The 20,608-nt window shown below is 39.4% G+C and overlaps 2 protein-coding genes across 2 annotated transcripts; both read right to left on the bottom strand.

Annotated features, from left to right (window-relative positions):
* Positions 1-7,764: 7,764 nt before the first annotated feature.
* On the bottom strand, positions 7,765-14,567 carry LOC143576923 (uncharacterized). The gene is made up of 10 exons (XM_077060898.1): positions 13,256-14,567; positions 12,261-12,734; positions 11,862-12,163; positions 11,095-11,745; positions 10,734-11,012; positions 10,025-10,186; positions 9,029-9,940; positions 8,534-8,749; positions 8,193-8,453; positions 7,765-8,114 (listed from the first exon to the last, which is right to left on the bottom strand). Exons 1-10 carry the CDS (start codon positions 14,481-14,483, stop codon positions 7,815-7,817), a joined length of 4,785 nt encoding a protein of 1,594 aa, XP_076917013.1. The 5' UTR covers positions 14,484-14,567; the 3' UTR covers positions 7,765-7,814.
* Positions 14,568-18,739: 4,172 nt separating this feature from the next.
* Positions 18,740-20,009, bottom strand: LOC143576922 (vesicle-associated membrane protein 711-like). Its single transcript, XM_077060897.1, has 4 exons — positions 19,778-20,009; positions 19,486-19,676; positions 19,257-19,420; positions 18,740-19,153 (listed from the first exon to the last, which is right to left on the bottom strand). The coding sequence occupies exons 1-4, from the start codon at positions 19,992-19,994 to the stop codon at positions 19,066-19,068; spliced, it is 660 nt and encodes a 219-aa protein (XP_076917012.1). The 5' UTR covers positions 19,995-20,009; the 3' UTR covers positions 18,740-19,065.
* Between the last annotated feature and the right edge of the window lie 599 nt (positions 20,010-20,608).

Raw genomic sequence — 20,608 nt, 5'->3', positions numbered from 1 at the left:
ATGGGCAATCGTTACACCTTGGCATGTTCCGCCGCCTTTGGTCGGGGTGTGACAGATTGGTATCAGAGCCATGACAATAGGATATGTGGTTAGAGGTAACGACCTAGAATTGTTGTGCTTAGGGTCCTATATGTGTGCTTATACGTGTTTACTCTATTTTAATTGTTCATATCGCATGTTATTTATAAACTTGTTTAAAATTCACCAATATCCTAAATGTTCACATACACACACTTTCATAGTATTTCCAAGGTATCCTTACATTAAAACAGAAAAAGTAGATTTTCATTGTGTTTTATGGATTAAAAGATTAACTTGGATCCCGTTGTTTCAAATCCCTTAAAGGTTGCATTTATATCGGGTATGTAGCCACCATAGGAAACGAGACATTATAAAATGACCATTTGACAAAAAGATTCCAAGAATCGAAGGTAATTTACTTAACTGGGATGGTTGAATTATAATGCTCGTTTTCTAGGCCACAAATCATGTTATAAATGCCAATACTTAAAGTAGTCGAATGAGAGCGTTCCGGTTGCCATCCTAATTTTTCGGTGTCAAAACAATAGAACTACGGTGGTTCGTGGACTAGTGTTTTGACATGACGTTGTATCTCGATTTATTGTGTTATTATCGTTATTTGATGTCAAAAACAAGAAAAAGTTACGGTAGTTCGTACACATGTTTAGACTCCAATATGTTGTTTTATAAAAAAATTTAGTGTTGGATTATCAAATCATGGTGGTTCATGTACGATTTTCCGACTCTATAAATCTCAAAATCTCAAATTTTCAAGCTTTAAGCTCTCAAAAACCATTTACTAATGTTTTCGGTTTTGTTGTTTATATGCAAAGATTTACATTTTTAGTTAACACTAACATCTCCTCCTTACTAACTCTAGGATTCACAATCAATAAATTAAACTTCATCCTATTTTATTTTTTTATTACACCTTCATATTCATTTCTTTTTACCCAAAAAAAAACTTATTCCATTTTCTTATTAATCTTTTAGCATGCCTCCACTAAGACGGCGCAAGAACACCAACCGACGTATGGCCGCATTTATCGTCAAGCAAATGGCCGTTGTGATTCCCGAACTTGTGACCCAAATCCAAGCTAACCATCCCACACCCGTTGTTGCACCTGTTGAGCCCAAACCCACATCTTACTTGTACAAGCAATTTACTAATGCCAACCCATCCGAGTTCCTTGGAACCAACTGTGCGACTACCTTGTTGCAATGGGTCGAATCGATTGAGAGTGTGTTTCGACATAGCGAATTACCCGAAGCGAAAAAGACAAATTTCTCTTTAAGCATGTTTAGAAAAACCGCTCTAACATGGTAGGGTAGTGTTATGCACCTCCAAGGTTCAGATACGGCTATGGCTCTTCCATGGTCTGATCTCAAGGCGCTTATGATGAATAAATTTTGTCCCAAACATGAACTCCAAAAGCTTGAGGAAGAATTTTGGAACCTAAAACAAGAAAGTGGTGATAACGCCGCCTACTCACTTCGTTTTCACGAGTTGAGAATCCTCGTCCCTCACTTGGTTACCCCTACCGAACATGAACTTGAAAAATATATTAGGGGCCTACCAATGCAAATCCGGGACTCCGTTATGAGTAGCAAACCCGTGAATCTTGAGGACGCCATCACTTTAGCCGGTGCGCTATCGGAAAATCTTGTGAAGGCGGGTACTCTAACTCTCAAGAAACCGAGTGAGAAAGCCAAGCCCGAGCCTGCACCTCAAGCCAAGGTTGAACCCGCACCACAAGCCATAGACTACTCCAACTCATCCCGACACAACAACAACAACAACAAACCCAAAACCAACTACTGAAACTTTGCTATTACCCAACCACAACAACAAAATCAAACCCAAGCTCCTCCCCAAAACCGAAGACCCTATACCGGTATCGCCCCACTATGCAACACTTGCCAACTTCACCACCCACCAAACATGCCTTGTCGCCATTGTACCATTTGTAACCGATTTGGCCATCTCAACACCACATGCCGATCCGCCCAACGAACCCAACCTAACCAACCAAACCAACCAAGGACCTTTCCCCAAATTTCCCAAAACCGTTATGCACCCTAACCACCAAACCAACCCCAACAACCCCGAGCATGCTTCAATTGTGGAGATCCTAACCATTTCCGCAACAATTGCCCACGTTTAACCTTCGCAAACCAAGCCCAAACCATGACAGTTCCCTACTACCAAAGCCAAGCTTACCAAGTTCAAATGGGAAGTTTTGATGTCATAGTAGGCATGGATTGGTTATCTTTGCACCGTGCCAAATTGAAAAATTCATTCGCATTCCGCTCGTCAATGGTAAAATTCTTAAAGTCTTTGGAAACGCTATTCTAGAAGACTTAATCTCATGTCGTGCTCCTAATCGCAAAAGTACTTACGCTAAAAGTACGTTTCGTTTCTAGCTCTCTCGGTGACAAAAGACAAAAAGGAAAGGAAAATCCAAGATATTTCCATTGTTCGTGGTTTCCTTGATTTCTTTCCCAATGACGTCACCGGTCTTCCTCCTGTTCGTTGGATTAACTTCTTCATCGATCTTGTGCCCGGCGCGATGCCCGTGGCTAAGGCTCCTTATCGTCTAGCCTCGTCAGAAATGCAAGAATTGTCGAATCAACTCGAAGAACTTTCCGATAAAGGTTTCATTCATTCTAGCTCTTCTCCTTGGGGCGCTTCCGTTCTCTTCATGAAAAAGAAGGATGGTTCGTTTCGTATGTGCATCGATTACCGAGAACATAACAAACTCACCATCAAAAATCGATATCCCTTGCCACGTATTGACGACCTATTCGACCAACTTCAAGGCGCAACTTGTTTCTCCAAAATCGATCTTCGATCGGGTTATCATCAATTGCGTGTTCGCGAAGAAGACATTCCTAAAACCTCTTTCCGTACTCTATATGGACATTTCGAATTTTTGGTTATGCCCTTTGGGTTAACAAATGCACCCGCGGTATTTATGGACCTCATGAACCGCGTTTGCAAACCATTCCTTGATAAATTCGTTATTGTCTTTATTGATGACATCCTCATCTTCTTTAAATCCAAAGCCGAACGTGAGCATCATTTGCGTTTCATTCTCGAGCTCCTTAGAAACGAACAACTTTATGCCAAGTTCTCCAAATGCAAATTTTGGCTAGAGAAAGTTCAATTCTTAGGACATATCGTAAACGACAAAGGTATTCATGTTGATCCCGCTAAAATTGAGGTCGTTAAGGATTGGAAAACTCCAACGACTCCCACGGAAATTCGACCCTTCCTTAGTTTGGCCGGATATTATCGGCGTTTCATTCGAAATTTTTCCAAGATCTATTTGCCTCTTACCTCCCTTACTCACAAATGGAAACCATGTGGGGTTCAAAGCAAGAGGAAGCGCTTTTTACTCTCAATGACATGCTTTGCAATGCTCCCTTTCTAACCCTTCCCGATGGAAACGACGATTTTGTTGTATTTTGCGATGCCTCTCATCAAGGAATTGGTTGTGTTCTCATGCAACGAGGTCAAGTCATCGCCTACGCATCAAGGCAACTAAAGGTCAACGAGAGGAACTATACGACTCATGATCTCTAACTTGGTGTCGTTGTTTTCGCTCTCGAAATCTGGAGATATTACCTGTATGGTACAAAATGTGTGGTTTTTACCGATCATAAAAGCCTTCAACATATTTTTGACCAAAAAGATCTCAACGTGAGACAACAACGATGGGCCGAATTACTTAGTGATTACGATTGCGAGATTCGCTACCATCTCGGCAAAGCCAATGTTGTCACCGACGCCCTAAGTCGAAAGGTTAATGTTAAATCTGTCCTGCTTCTAAGCGTCGTTGTTCAAACCGATCTTCAAATTCGTATCTTCCAAGCTCAACGTACCTCCGTTTAAGAAGGTAACATGTACGAAAAAATGTCATGTGGTGCCGAACTTCAACTCGAAACCAAACCCGATGGTCTCTTGTACTTTCTCAATCGTTTGTGGGTTCCTAATCGCTATGATCTTCGTACTTGTATACTCGACGAAGCTCAGAATTCGCGGTATTCCGTTCATCCCGGTGCGGATAAGATGTATTTCGATCTTCGTGCTACCTTTTGGCGGCCGGGTATGATAAGGATGTAGCGTTGATTTTATTTAAATGTCTTACTTGATCAAAAGTTAAAGCCGAGCATCAAAGACCTTTTGGTCTACTTGAGCAACCACCGATTCCCGTTTGGAAATGGGAAGACATTGTTATGGACTTTATCACTAAATTACCCAGTACCCAAAAAGGCAACGATAGTATTTGGGTGATCATCGATCGTTTAACCAAATCTGCTCATTTCATTCCAATCCGCGAGAAGTATTCCGTCGAGAAGCTTGCTCAAATCTATGTTCGGGAGATCGTGTGCCGAAACGGTTTGCCATTGACTATCATTTCTGATCGCGATGCTCGTTTTACCTCTCATTTTTGGCGATCTCTTCATGAAGCCTTGGGAACTCGTCTCGATCTTAGCACCGCTTATCATCCTCAAACTGACGGTCAATCCGAACGTACAATTCAAACACTCTAGGATATGCTACGAGCGTGTGTTCTTGATTTCGGTGGGAATTAGGATTTTCATCTTCCGTTCATCGAGTTTTCCTACAACAATAGCTACCATTCTAGCATTGATATGGCTCCATTTCAAGCTCTTTACGGTCGTAAATGTCGATCTCCGATTAGTTGGAACGAAATCTGTGAAGCTCAAATCATGGGACCCGAAATGGTCCAAGAAGCTACTGACGTCATCGATCAAATCCATAAGAACCTCCTAGCCGTTAGAAGTCGTCAAAAGAGTTACGCCGACAAACGGCGAAAACCGATAGAATTTAATGTTGACGATCTTGTCCTTCTAAAAGTATCTCCTTGGAAAGGGGGTAGTCCGTTTCGGAAAGAAAGGTAAGCTAGCTCCACGTTTCGTTGGTCCTTTCAAAATCCTTGAGCGTGTTAGGAAAGTAGCTTATCGACTCGAATTACAGCAAGAACTTGTCGGTGTTCATCCGACATTTCATGTTTCGAATCTTAAAAAGTGCTTAGCCGAGGGTAATCTCCATATACCTCTCGACGAAATACATGTCGATGAGTCATGATCATGGTTGAACGACCCATTGAGATCATGGATCGCAACGAGAAGAAAACCAAGCGTGGTCGTATTCGGTTAGTTAAAGTTCGATGGGAATCACGGCGTGGCGCGGAATTCACTTGGGAACGAGAAGACACAATGAAAGAGGGGTATCCACATTTGTTTGCATCACCATCTTCGTCTTAATTTCGGGACGAAATTTCCTAAAGTAGAGGATACTCGTCAAATTCGGGTCCCGATTGTATTCGTATTTGTATTGTTCTATGTTGTAAACCGACCCGTTTTGTAAACCGAAACTCATGATATATAAAATATTGGATTTTTATGTTACCAAATCATTCCCATTTGTTTAATTTGAAAAACCCCTTTTACGGATTCGAAAACGGCTTTAAAACGACTAATATACATCAAAAACGAACTTCCGGACGCGAACCAAACCACACTAGAGGAGCTGGGCCACCCCCCCCCCCCCCCCTGAGCGCGCCGCACCGCGCGGCCAAGGGGCCAAGGGTAGCTCGCGCGGCGCCTGGAGACATCTGCAGACATTTCGTTTTTATCTTGTTGTTTTGTGCTTTGCTTGTTTGTTTTAACCAACCTTTTCAATAATAAATTTAAATAAATAAAAATATTTACAAGTTACAAGATTTTTCAAAATTCACTTTAAGGTTTGAACTCTATTAAATTTGAACTTTTACAGTGAATTTTAAAAAGAAAAAAATTTATAAATATTTATTTCAACTTTTTACCACACACGCGCGTGCGTGTTTGTATATATATATATAAACAAAAACATAAAAATCATACGTGTCGCGATGTGGTCGCTCCATCTTTTTTTTTGGAGTAATCAGATTGCTTGATTTTTAAATGGAGGCTTCTCATGCATTTGACCCAAAATCGCGTGTATGGGTCTTACCAAACCCAGATAGTCTTTAAATGGGTTATAACATCTCATTTATTTGTGAAACTCTTTCATAATCAAACAATAAATTTTGCGGGTCATGGGTCTCACCAAACCCGGATAACCCTTAAACAGGTTATAACATCTCATTTATTTGTGAAGTAACCCCCTTTATTATCAAAGAATACTTTCCACATGTTATGGGTCATACCAAACCCTAATAGCTCTCAAATGGTTATAAGATATTATTTATTGGTAAATACTTTCATCCTCAAACCCTAATTTAATTTATCTTCTTTACATGTTCTCCATTGCCGGTCTATCATCTCCATCGTCGGTTAACTTCCGATACTACCTGTCATCGTCAACTACATCAACATCCACTTTTTCATTAGACAAATATTTGTGTTCATGTTTATTCATTTAAAAAAATCAACATGCTCGTGTTCGTGTATTTTTGTTCGTTAAAAATTTAAAAACCTACACATCTCAATTGAAAATACCCAAACGCAAAAAAATATAATAACAAACTAATATATATGTATTAAATTAAAACAAACTACGTTAAAAAATAAAATAAATCATTATAAAATAGCAAAATGATTAAAAATAAAAACTTAAATAAACTCCTGTAACACGGGAGAATCAAATTAGTAAATATATAAATACAATCAATGAACCGTGTCACTTAGAGCATGTATTTCTTCTTCAATCTCAAATTTGTAATTTTAATCCTACGACGCCGAATAAACCGAATAAACCAACCAAAACAAAACAAAACAAAAAAAAACGAAACCGGGTCAGATAAAAACGATACAGGTCATTGGCACGAAAGGTTGTGGGTAATCAGTAGAGTGGGGGAAAGGTTGGTGGGGGTTGAGGTGATTGTTTTCAATTCATTTGCCCACTAAGCACGTCACGAATGGAATTGAGATTCCAATTCCAACATATTCACATTCCTATTGGAATGTCGAACCAAACAAACACCTTAAGAAATGGAAATCAATTCCGATTCCATCCAAAATTCATTCCATTCGGGCGAAACGAACAATACTAGAAAATGAAAATACTTTTAGATGCATATTTTTTAGTTGTGTTGTATTTGACTCTAACAAAACTATTTTCAATATAAAGGTTACGTTCAAAGTTGTGAAACTTAATAAAGGGGTGATTTCATTAGAGAACCACAAAAGGTGAGGAACTGGAAACCTTTAACTAAACGAAGTCCAACTAAACTCATTTCAGCTGCACTAAGACCACATAGCTAAACTCCAAGACTAAACATAAAATACAAGTCATGAGCCTAACCCTAAATACATGTTCGACGAATTGATTCCAACACCGCTGTAATAAATTCAATCAAAGTTCGTTTGATTAAAACTATTATGGTTCCCACTTTATTGTGATCGTGGTTCCAGCATAAACCTTCATCATTAATAATTAATTAATAAAGAGGAGAATTTTACAACATAATCTTGGAAACTTCTATCATTGATTAATTTGAAAAGCAGTGACACTTATGGCAAACGCCCGAGGATTTAAAAAAATCTACGAGGGCGTTGGTCAGATTTATAAACTAACCTAATAATACATTCATTGAAACGTAATGAGACTAACCAAAACTTCTCTAGATGCTTGCTCTTTTGAATCAAGAATATAAAAATGGTAAAACTCCAAAGGCATTTTCTTTACTGTTAGTTCTATTGGACGGACCCATCACCTTCCAAATACCAAATCCCCAACAGTCCTTTTTACCAAGCCAAAACAACATCACTCATATCATGGTTCAAGAATGGTTGAACCATGGTCCAATTGCACCATTCCCGTGGACCCCCACCCCATTTGGAGGAAGCCCAACCGCCATTGGACTTGGTGCGCCCCCCGCGTACAAGCTATGACCGTGTGTATGTGGGCTGCCACCTGGGCTGGCCCCCTGAAGAGCCCGAATCTGTCTGAGCCCTTCTTCGTGAATGCGGGCTATTGTATCCAGCTCCTTCATTGATAGAGCCTCAAGCCCCGCCCCATATAAAGGCGCGTGTTTAGACATTTCCTCTTGAAGTGATCCCTCTAGATTACGAATATATTGCTGCATTTGTAAATCAAAACAAATTAAAATAAAAACTAAAAAAAAAAGTATGCTGTATGAAAAAAGTAGGAAACGAACCTCGCAAGTATGCAACTTGGATTCCATCCCATCAATATACGCTTCACATCGAGCAATTTGCTCCTCTTTCTCACGCTTTTCCCGTTCGCTTTGACCAACCGTTTGAGTCAACCTTCGAACTTCCTCCTCTAGTGACTGCCTAACTTCTTCACGACTCATAGTCTCAGTTGCATAACGTTTTAATTCATCATCAAATCTTTTCCTTGCAACTTCCGCATTCCTTAGTCTTTCAGCAAGTGCATTTTTCTCCTTCGTTATTCTCTGAAACAATATTATTACAATTACTATTACTATTTTATTAATATCAATGTACTAATATTGTTACTATTATTAAAAAATACCTTCAACTCGTCACGTTTCCTGGATTTTAGCTGAGAAAGCTGCGCCTCTGCATCATGAAGCCTCACTTGGAATATTTTCTTTTCAGTCGTAAGCTTAGCAATTTCATCATCTCGTTCTGACCGAAGCCATTCAAGTTGATTTTCAATTTCCTGCATTTGTTCACTCATTTCCTTCCTCTCCAAAGCAAACCGGTCCATTTCAGCCTTCATTTCAATCTGCCATTTCATCAAACATATAACCACTTTTTTTATTATAAACCTAAATAACCAATAGCACAATTACGATTCAAGAACAAAACTTTGTGGCTAAACTCCGAAGTACAAAAATTTTGTGATCAGTTTATATAAAATGAAAACTATTCTAACTTGAAAAAATTAAAAGAAAACTTTTAAGTCCCAATTTTAAAACATAAAACTTTTGTGATCAAACTAAAAAGAGAAAAAGTTCACTATTCATTGCACAAATTCCCAAAAAAAATATAGATATATAATTACCTTAAGACGAGCATTAGTGGCTTCAGCATCACTCAACTTTTGAACCAAAATCGCCTTCTCTTTCGCCATATTACAAACCTCAGCTTTCGTTTCTTCACGAATACGAATAACTTCATCTTCACTAGCACACAACTGATGCCAAAGAGCCGCACGGTCAAAATTCGCCAGGTCAGCAACCTCCTGCATCATGCTTAAAACCGGTCTAACAAACTCTTGTTCCTCAGAAACAAGGAACACCAAAATTTCCAAATCTATATCTACTTCTCGACTGGTATCCGTACTACTCGTGGCTTGGTCAACGAGCCGTTTCAATATCCTCAACCTGTAGGGCTCATCAGCGTACCACTTAAACAATATAGCATAAAGCATCTTCACAAACCCTATCACACCCGAGTCTCTAGAAAGCCCTAATGTCTCAACTAAACCAAGAACCGAAGTGAAATCATCCCGGTGCACTCTCAACTGTTCAACTGTTTCACCTTCCACATGATCCTCATGCTGATGATTTTCGGTTACAAATTTTGATGTTATATTTAACCGACGAGCTAACCTTCTTTCCAAAACCATTGCTACTGATGCAGCAAGTATTCCGCCTTGAGACACAATTTTCTCAAATGTTCCGGAAGCTTCAGCAACAAGGCACGGGATGGATAACATGTCTAGTAACATGTATATATCAGAAAAGTTAGCTGTTGGAGCAGTGAATGATTGATTGCCTCCGCTTTCACCATATAAGTAAATTCCACATGGCATTGACGGCGCGATTTCGACATAATCGTCATCGTTTTCGATGTCTTTTAATATGGCTTCGGCTACATCAGTACAACTTGCTACTGTTTGACTTAAAAAATCAAGAACACAAAAGGGAACTTCATCGCCTAAATGTTTCAAACGTGTACGAACAGACCTGACCTGCACAGAGCAACACATGTTTTGGCAAGTGTTGGAAACTTGAAAATAATATCATTAAACATATAGCGGGTTAAATGCACGTACTGCTTCCGGAAGACGCTTGCAGGGTAATGCAGCTTTAAAGATAAAGTCAGCAGTTGCTGCAAGTGATGAATCATTCAGGTCTTCCAAAAGATGAAAAGATTGAAACAGAACGTGTTCCCATACTTCACTGTTGCATTTCAACTGAATAAGTGCACTAAGAGCCTGAGCATGAACATGATGTTAGATAACCGAATTGCATACGCTTGTAAATGAACCGAATGTTAAATGAATCGTTTGACAGAAGTTGTTATTTAATAAACGAAACGAGCATTAACACATGTCTCGTTCGTCCACTTCTGTTCGCAAACGTTCATTTATGTTAGTTTATGTTTGTTCTTTTACATTGTTAGTTTACGTTTCTTTAGGCTCGTTAATATATTCATTTAAATTGTTAGACCCATTACAATACATCTAGTTATAGTAACTTTTTAAGCCCAACACATTGTCGTTCACATTTACTTTTATTGGTTTTAGCTCAGTTATGTATGTTCATCTATGATTATTTACGTTCATAAACTGTTCGTTTATACTGTAAACAAACAAACATAAACAAACGCCAGCACGTTCATTATCTTAACGAACAAATACGAACAAGAAAACATCGTTCCTTTAACTGTTCATGTTCAATCATTTATGCGTTAAAGTTTAAACAAAGGAGCACGAACATGCTTCATTCGTGTTTGTTGGTTGTTAAAAGCAAACATATTACCGGTATTAGCAAGTCGGGCTCTGCGTCTGTCTTTTCAAGTCTTTCCAATAGTGCACGCGCAGCAAGTGGATGTTCAGAATGATCAACTAATTTAGGAACAAGTGAAATTAGGTCAGGTTGCAGATGTTTTGGAGCCTTTCCCAAAACAAGAGCAATCTTTTGTGCAGAGTGGGGTCTGCGTTTCGGCTCTGGACAACCCTGTGGAACAGCTCCATCTAGTGATCTTAATGAGTTCACAATCAACCCTAATAGTTCCTCAGATTGCTCAGGCCATTTAGTCTGTTACAAACACACAATAATCCACTAAACAAATATTTACTAATAATGATGAGAAGAGACTGAAAGTTAGAACGATGCATACTTTAGAGCGAAGAGATGAACTTTCTGATGAAGAAGCCGCAGCACTCGTTTCAGGTGGAGAAAAGGTGTGATTCCCATTCATGTCTGAGCTTTGTACAGCTGAAGCGGTAGAAATATCATCTGTACCAGAATCCAGCCTGTCGTTTACATGAAGATGTAAAGATTCTGAAGGACAGGTGTCATCTGGAGAAGGTCTATCTGAGGAATCATCTTCAGATGTTGACGGTTGACAACACTCGACCATAATATCAAGAAGCAAATCAATAATCGCCTGCTGTAAAACCTTGACTCCCATTAAAAGATTCATCAAACTCGGTGAAGATTCATTCGTTTTAGCAGCTTTCTTCCCGTCACTGGAACCAGAGAGGTTGGTAGGTAGAAGCAAGCGTTTAACTTTAACGGGGTCGTCAAGATAAACGCGAAGTCCGGTTAAAAAACCGGCTATCGCACCAGCATCCATAAGAAGCTTTTCTCTTAAGGTGACTTGAGGCTGCGAAGGATTATCACCATACGAGAGATGAAAACCGGCTCTAGAAAGAAGGTTCCGGAACAAATCTTCTTCATCTCCACTTATTCCCTCACTGTCCTCAGAATCAATCAGTTCATCAGGATCAGTTGTCAAAGCATCCTGATCATCCTCTGAAGCATAAACCTAGATAAAAATAAATAATAATTAGTAATAATTTTAAAATAAAAAAATGCTTTATGTGGCATTTAGATGTTGGTACTAGATAAAAGTAATATGAGCAAATGAACCAGCACAATGACCTCTAGATCTGCAAACTCAAACCATGGACAGCAATCCAAGATTTCACAAACAAAAACAATGGTGTCTCGTACAAGAAAACCTGCATCTGCTTCAAGCATATCTGAAACCTTCATAAATTGAAGAACTGAGTTATTCCAGGTTTTAGTACAAATAGATGACTCTTTCCACACGGTTTTAGAAGGATTCTTTTGATTCAAAACAGCCATCCTGTATTTGACCCAAAAGTTCTTATCCGGGTCAGTTCCAACAGACTGATCACTCTCTAAGTATATGCATATTGTGTCAAACGACTCGTAAACGCCTGCAATAATAAAAACAAGATTGTCAGACTTATAGCCAGTACAAAGATTATTATTTTAACATTTGGTAAACAGAAGAAAATTTACTAAATGACTCACCAAGACGAAGCTCACACCCACCAGCTTGAAAAAACCTGCTAAATATCTTATGAGTTTCCATTATGTCTTTAAAAGACAAGAAATTCTCCACCTTCCATGTAAAAGAACTCATTTTGTTTATCTTATCTGTAAGAACACCAGTGGTACTAGATTCACTTTCTTTATCAGTGAATTCATGCATTATAGATGTCTCCTTCATGATTAAAACTTCTGCAGAAAATACAACAACATCATGAACAAGGAAGCCAGAGTCTTGATCAAATAGACTTGTGAGGGTAACAAATTCACGCCAGCCCCAGTCCTTTGCGGATTTTGAGTAGCGGTTCTGAGATTCTTTGGTAACAGACTTGTCCTCCATCTTTTGGTTGACAACCGACAAACGGTGGTTCACAAAACAACTCCAGTCACTTGTAGTGTTTCGTGAGTCAGTAACTTCAAGGAAAACTGAAAGATGACATGGTGGTTGTGACTGCCCTGATACAATGAAGCAAAAGTGTTAAAATCACAAACCCTTCTCACATAGAGTCTTTGAAATCTTATAGCTGCAATAATGACTTTTAAATCGTTTGATGGGGTCGAGTATTTGATAAATTCTGCTTATGGTTATCCTATCATTTGATAATCAGTTTTGTTGCAGCTACTATGAACTCGATAATTTATAACTATTACTCAAGAAAGCAAAAGATTCTTAGGTGGATTAGGGTTGTTTACCTACACAGTAGAAAGTAATTATCACAATCTGAGGTCACACTAATGAAATCATTATATTCAAACAACCCTCCTCATAACACTATAATTTAGTGAAAAGCCAAGGCAGGGCACATTTATTAGTTCATCACAATGTTATAGACTTCAATTTACAATTGTACATGATTTATAATACCAGTCACAAAAGCAGTTGAACATTCAGCTGTATGAAGCTGCACATAATTCTTTCTTGTTATTAAACTGTCAGAAACACAATTGTTCATAAAGAGGGCTATAACATTGCATACCTCGAGGGTAAACTATAAGGCGACAATCACGGTTTCCAATTTGAAACCTTCTGCTCTTGATACAGAGGCCTGTAATCTTCCTTTTCTTAAGAATATCCTTCAACCGTGTGAAATTTTCAATCTTCCATGTGAATTTCCCCATATGCCCATCTGACTTCCGAGCACCACTCACAAGTCTACCTCCAATTGACCCACCATTCTTCGAGAAGCCGCAATGCTCCTTAATAACATGAAAAGACGTGCTAAACACCGCCGTATCATCCACCAAAAACCCTGACTCCGCCCCTGAAAAATCCATCATTTTCATATAATCATTCCACCCTAAACTCGTGTTATCCCCACTCTTGTTATCCGCAGCAAACCGCCCATACGAATCCCTATGTATATGGTTCATCCCCGGCTTCTGATTCAAAACCGACATCCTAAACAAACACCAACAGCTCCTATCCGAAACAGACGCCTTCTCCGTGTCCTTACTCTCCAAACACATGGACAAATACTCAACTCCATTAACCGAACTCTGATAGATACTAATCCTCAGATTACACTCTCCTGCAGGAAACACCGGGCTCATTATCTTCTGCGTCTTGATCATCTCCCTAAACAAACTAAAGTTGTGCACCTTCCACGTAAACTTCCCGCTCAAGACATCCCCAACGGGAACGGAACCGGAGACAGGCAGCTCGGTGTTGTCCCTCACAAAGTGAACGGACTCGTTGAGTATCAAAATATCTGCGGTAATCAAGACGCAGTGATCCTCATTAAACATAAAGCCCGACTTGGCATCGAGAATGGATCCGGAGGGGGTGAAGTCGCACCAGCCGTGGGACTTCTTCTTGGTGGAGAAGCGGTGCCAGGAATCGCGGTGAATGGACTTGGAGTCGTCGACGGGGTTGACGACGGTGAGGCGGTAGCTGGCGAAACAGTCCCATTTGGAGGAGGAGGTGCCTCTGGGGTCCATAATCTGTAAATAAATGGAGAAATAGCCAGGCAATGCCTGTGAGTCACCCTTAGGGTAAACTAACAAACGGCAATCGTAACCGCCGACTTCGAAATACTTACTCCATAATATCCTCGTCTTAACCCTAGGGAAATTGAAGATCGTCCACCGGCACACGGCGGCGAATTCACCGCGCCGTTCGATGGTCACGGACTCCAATGATGACGATGAGGTCGAGCAATACGACGCCGTCGGCTGGTCGTCACTCTCCGGAGTTGTCGCATTCATGAGTTGTACGGACGACTGTGGCGGCGGCGGCTGTTGAGAGGATGATGGTGATGATGATGACGATGATGAAACAGCTACTTCTGCTGATGATGAAGAAGATACAGCCTCAGATGAGGGTTGATGATGATGATGATGATGGTGATGCTTCATTGTTTGATTTAACGAATTTTTTTGTCTTCTATTTATAGATTCTTATGCGTTTGGTTTTGATGAATGAAATGAAATATATGTAGCATATGGAGATGGAGGAAGGAGAGAGTGGTGTAGGGGTAGGGTAGTGTAGTGTAGTGTAGGGTGGGGGTGGGGAGTTTGGGAGAGGGTATTCGTTCGGTATCAATTGACGCGTTAGAGCATCTCCTACGAAGACCTCGTATCAAGGTCCACATGAGGTGGAAAGTGGCGGACGAGGTGGTGTTCGGTTAGGAGGTTTGGGGTTACAAACGGCGAGTAGACAGAAGGGATGGGCTACCACTCTTACGTCACTCTAGCATACACGTGTGTATACATTACAAACATAAAGTTTTTTAGGGAAGTTCAAAATTTGATGTGACATGGTTTAAGGTAGAGGTCTGTAAGAACTATCGTTGGAGATGCTCTTATGGTCATGTGGAATGGTATGAGGTTGTATACCGGTGTGTTAAGTGGCATGTATCAAGGTTTATATGTATCGTTTGTGTAATGGGTATATGTGGCATGTATGTTGTACGATGCAGTGAGTTTTAACAAGATTGTGATAAATTGTAGTACAATATTATTTTTATGTATGTCTATGGCTAAAGAATGGTGAATGGTTTGGTATATGCATGTGTTTTTGTGACGTAAATGATATAAAAAGGGTGTATTGTAAGTAATGGATAGGTGTGTTCTGTATGATATAAGGGCGTACTCATGTCTAACTAGATTGTGGTCTCTTGGTATGACATCATTTTGTGTAGTGTATTATATTTGGGAAATTTGATGTTTGTATGCGTAAAATGATGAGAGAACTTTTGGTAAGGTGTTTTTTGAGTGTAGGTGTGTCAAAATGACATGTGGTGTATTAAATGTGTGGCAAGAAATGAGGGGTATTAATATGCTTATGATATGTAATAATCCTTGAATGGTATCACTTTGTATAATACACATTGAAAGTATCACATCTGTTGTAATGTGTAAGGATTTTCTTTTGAATTAAGTGTCAAGTGTGTTAACGTGACACAAGTAATGCAATGTGTATGCAAATTAGAGAGAGCAGTATCAAGGGGGAGTAAAGTGGGTATAACAAAGTGTATATGGTCTATACATTAATGTGTTGGTAGAAGTCAGGTGAGTTTTAAAACCAGAAACACAATTCAAAGTTTTAAAACGTCATGCATGATTCAAAACTTTATAAAACAAAGTCGTTGATACTACACATGGGATACAAGTATGCGACTTTTGGTTAACTGTCATATGTGCGCCAAGTGCCAACCAATAATAAATCTTGTTTACCACTCTAAGCTTCAAATTCAAGGTTTGCATTATGCAATTAAAGTACTCTTAAACATAACAAATCAATAAGAAAAACCAAGAAACTGGAGTTAACAGGTTAAAACCAAGGTCCAATTACCTTCCAATTTTTTTTAAATATATAAATATTATTTTAAATTTTTTTTAAAAAAAGTTTGATTTGGCCCAATTTGGTCTGATTTGATTTGAGCCGACTAGGTCCAAGAAGAACATGACAACACAAACTTTCAACGACAACAATCGAATAACTGCTACTGCCGACGGATCACACGAGAGGAGGTGAATGATGCACTTAGGAGGATGGGAAGGTCTAAGGCGGTTGGCCCAGACAACATACCCATCGAGGTGTGGAAGTGTCTGGGGGAGGAAGGAGTCATGTGGTTAACTACTATGTTCAATAGTATTCTCAAATCAGGTAAGATGCCAGACCAGTGGAGGAGCAGCATTGTAGTTCCTATCTATAAGAACAAAGGAGACGCCCAATGTTGTGGTAACTACCGAGGAATCAAACTACTAAGTCATACTATGAAGCTATGGGAAAGAGTGATTGAGGTTAGACTTAGACGAGAAACTCAGGTTACGGTCAACCAATTTGGCTTCATGCCGGGGCGTTCCACCACAGAGGCAATACACCTTATAAGAAGATTAATGGAAAAGTATAGGGAGAAGAAGCGTGATCTACATATGGTGTTTATTAACCTAGAAAAGGCCTACGACAGTGTGCCACGACAGGTGCTCTGGGAGTGCTTGGAGGGTAGAAGAGTGCCAAGGAAATACATAGAGATAATTATGGATGTGTATACCAGGAGTGAAACAAGTGTCCGTGCGCCAGTAGGGGATACTGATTTCTTTCCTGTAGAGGTAGGTCTTCACCAGGGGTCAGCGTTGAGCCCGTTTCTTTTTGCAGTAGTCTTGGATGAGTTGTCAAAGTCGATTCAGGGGACTCTCCCGTGGTGCATGATGTTCGCAGACGATATTGTGTTACTTGCTGAGAAAAAACAAGATCTAAACATGAGGCTTGAGGAGTGGCGAACAGCCTTAGAGGCAAAAGGTTTAAAGATTAGCCGATCTAAGACGGAGTACCTCCACTGTGATTTTGGTGGGATAAACGACAATGAAGACGCACATATCACAATTGAAGGGCAGGTGGTACCGCAGGTAACGAAGTTCAAGTATTTAGGATCATTTGTACAGAGCGATGGGGAATTAGATAGTGATGTGACCCACCGAGTTCAGGTAGGATGGTGTAGATGGAAAGCAGCCACAGGTATATTGTGCGACAAGAGTTTCCCGACTAAACTAAAGGAAAAATTCTATAGGGTGGCAGTTAGACCTGCAATGCTATATGGAACAGATTGTTGGGCCATCAAGAAGGCACAAGTGCGGAAGATGGAGGTAGCAGAAATGAGAATGCTACGTTGGATGTGTGGGCACACAAGGCTAGACCGAATAAGAAACGTTGTGTTTCGCGAGAGATTAGGGGTGGCGAACATAGCAGACAAGATAAGAGAGTGGAGACTGAGATGGTTTGGACATGTAAAGAGAAGACAGACGACGAATCCTGTTAGATCCGTAGAAAACATTACTATAGAGGGGAGGAGGGGTAGAGGACGACCGAAATTGACTTGGGATGAGAGGATTAGGCATGATTTGATAGACCTAAACCTCTCCGAGGACATGGTTGAGGATAGGAATTCGTGGAGAAGTAGAATTAAAGTTAAGGATTTTTAGAGAGAATTGAATACCTTAGGGCTTAAATTTTACTTATTTAAGTCACATACCATAATGGTATTTCCCTTACATATATTATTATTATTATTATAATTATTATTAGCTTTTATATAGCTGTTAAACTGTGAACTTATTATTAATATTATTATAATTAGTAGTAGTTTTTATATAACTGTTAAACTTTGATTTCCTTTATTTTGCTTCATACACATGTACTTAGAGCCGAGGGTCTCTCTGGAAGCCACCTCTTTATTCCTTTGGATAGAGGTACGGTGTGCCTACATCCCACCCTCCCCAGACCCTACTTATAGCTTTGCTGTCGGTGGGATTTCACTGGGCATGATTGATTGATTGATTGATTGAGGTCCAACTACCGATAAACGGGACCAATTAGCTAAGAATTCATCAGCCTAGGGCGCCTAGCGATTAGTCCCCAGCCAGAACCCATTTTTACAACAATGATTGCAGGTGTGGGTAAGTTTTGCATAAATGAAGAACTAGAACTAGAATGGAAGACACAATCTTTGTGACTTACCTTTTAACTCCAGAAGAATAGTAGAGACTTAGGCAGAAAAGAAGAGAGTAGGTCGAATCCGGTGGGGAAGCTCTTATACTTCATATGTTCCCCATAAAATGCTTGTAGAAAGCACTAAAACTTAATATCACCTTTCAACCTCTAGAACATAATATTTTAATATTGTCCAAACAACACATAAAAGCCTAGGTCACATGTAAGCCTAGAACATAATATTTTAATATTATGTTCCCATAATATTAGGAATAAGGAATAACAATACTGCTCAACCGTTAAGCACCTAAAGTGAGAGATTTAGACGACGAGTCTACACAACTTCAAGGTGCTTTATGCCTCTCTAGCACACATAATAACAACATCCAAGAGAATGACTTCGTGTATGATTCAATTTCATGGTACTGAAACAAATGAATATGTGTATGCTTATATACATGCACTTGCATACAGACATAATTACATTGTATGTGCTTATCTCTTTGCTTATTCAAAAATAAATATAACCGTCAAACCAAACAAAACCTCTTATAACACACAAAAATGCAATATAGTTTTGTTCTTACACATAAATTAGAAACTGGCCAATGTTTAAATAGACTTAACTGACGGCATAAATAGTTACAATAACATTTAATAATACACACATGCAACAAGTCACGCTAAAGATAACAATTCCACACGAGTGTCGAGCAATTACCATGATTCGCAAATGAAATTGGAATCGATCAGATTAACTTCAAGCAGAAGCTTAATATTTAATCTAATTGCGATTCCAAATCAAGAATTGAGTTCCCAAATGTAAACCAACTTACCAAGTCTCCATTTTTATCCTTAAATACAAGTAGGAAGTGTAAGCCCATGACAAACAAACGCCAGCACAGCATAGGCAATAACCAGGATAAGCAGTATGATAGCAATCCTGCATTTGGAGTAAAAAAAATATATATATGCCAATAAGCACAAGGTTTATTTTGTAGGACAAGTAGTTACATTTTTTTTTAGTAAAAACAAGAAAGTATTACGTGAGCTTGACATTTCTCCACCAAACTGTGCTCCTAAAGCGGCGAGTCTGCTTTCTGAAACGCAATGTATTGGTTTGCATATTGGATGTTTTATCTACAAGCAACTCCAACCGATCACCTCGGTCTAAAACCTTGTCTATATTCTCAATCATGACAGTGCGCACCTGTGTTTATTTAACAAATGTAATGAGATTTCATTTGATTAAGAAGATAAAGATGTGAAACGCACCTGACCCATTTCACTTTTCAAACGGTTTATCCTGTCTGCATTAGGATCATTTGAGTAATACTCCATTTGTTGGGTCAAGACCCTTGAAAACTCATCATTCATGCCATATGCTTGTGCTGATAGAACTGCTCGACCATAAGTTCTTACAAACCTCTGATGTATGTCTTCAAGAAAAGCAAAAGGAATTCTCCCTGGAAATTTATTTACAGACACCGTGAATGAGCAAATTAGAATAACAATAAACCCTAAATCAGACAACCTCAAATCCAACAGATAAGTTAAGAAGACTTACTTCCTGCAACATCATCAGCCATACAGAGAACAGTGAGTCCATCAGTCCGCTTGACATGAAAAATATAGCGGTCTTGAGAATAAGAAACATTCATATCATTATCTCCCGGGGTTTTCTCCAGGATCTGCCTTGCAATCGTGCTCGCATTCGTCGGCGTGGCGCTGAACTCCGCTAACACCACAGATCCTCTCGCTACAAGCGTATACAGAATCGTCATCTCTAATTGAACTTGATTCAGCTGAAATTGAGAGATTGGATTGGATTTTGAGATCCGATCAAACCTAGGGTTTGATATGATATGATGGAGGATTCATTTTTTTTTTTTGAACGACTAACAAAATTTTTTTTATAAAACTAGCAAGACGCTAAAAATAACCGAATTACAAGCTACCAAATCGAATAAAAAGAAAAAGCCACCCGAAAGCAACACCAAAACAAAACACCCACACCGACCTCACCCCAAATACAACCATTAGACCCGAAAACTATACCAATTCTTCCATGAGAGCCCACATTTTCTTTCCCTGTTCTTTACCCACAGGAAACTCAATACCTTTATCTCTTCTAACAAATTTGAGACTTGAATCGGGGTCCCGGAATGAACTAATGCATTCCTCCTTTTCCATAAGCACCAAACCGCTATTAAACACACCGCATGAAACACTTTAGCTTTATTCTTAGTAAATGTCGAAAATTTAAAAAGATCCAACAGATCTTGCAAACTAAACAGGTAAACATTGGAAGCTTGCACCATTGGGCCACCACACTCCACAACGTTTGCGCAAGGCCACACGATATGAACACATGCTCAACTGACTCTTCCACCTCGCC

The sequence above is a fragment of the Bidens hawaiensis genome, unplaced genomic scaffold (genome assembly GCF_021521415.1).
Source record: "Bidens hawaiensis isolate Kalapana, Puna unplaced genomic scaffold, B.hawaiensis_p1.1 tig00028345_1, whole genome shotgun sequence".
NCBI classification, from domain to species: domain Eukaryota; kingdom Viridiplantae; phylum Streptophyta; class Magnoliopsida; order Asterales; family Asteraceae; genus Bidens; species Bidens hawaiensis.
This window is presented reverse-complemented; position numbering and strand designations above follow the sequence as displayed.

Bases quoted from the DNA above. Each gene is read 5' to 3' on its own strand.
- LOC143576922 (XM_077060897.1), bottom strand. From the start codon at position 19,994: ATGACGATTCTGTATACGCTTGTAGCGAGAGGATCTGTGGTGTTAGCG. The intron at 19,421-19,485 runs GTGCGTTTCACA...AAATAAACACAG, and splicing joins TGAAAAGTGAAATGGGTCAG to GTGCGCACTGTCATGATTGA. The intron at 19,154-19,256 runs GTAATACTTTCT...CTCCAAATGCAG, and splicing joins TGGAGAAATGTCAAGCTCAC to GATTGCTATCATACTGCTTA.
- LOC143576923 (XM_077060898.1), bottom strand. From the start codon at position 14,483: ATGAATGCGACAACTCCGGAGAGTGACGACCAGCCGACGGCGTCGTAT. The intron at 11,013-11,094 runs GTATGCATCGTT...TGTTTGTAACAG, and splicing joins GTTCATCTCTTCGCTCTAAA to ACTAAATGGCCTGAGCAATC. The intron at 8,454-8,533 runs GTATTTTTTAAT...ATATTGTTTCAG, and splicing joins GGAAACGTGACGAGTTGAAG to AGAATAACGAAGGAGAAAAA.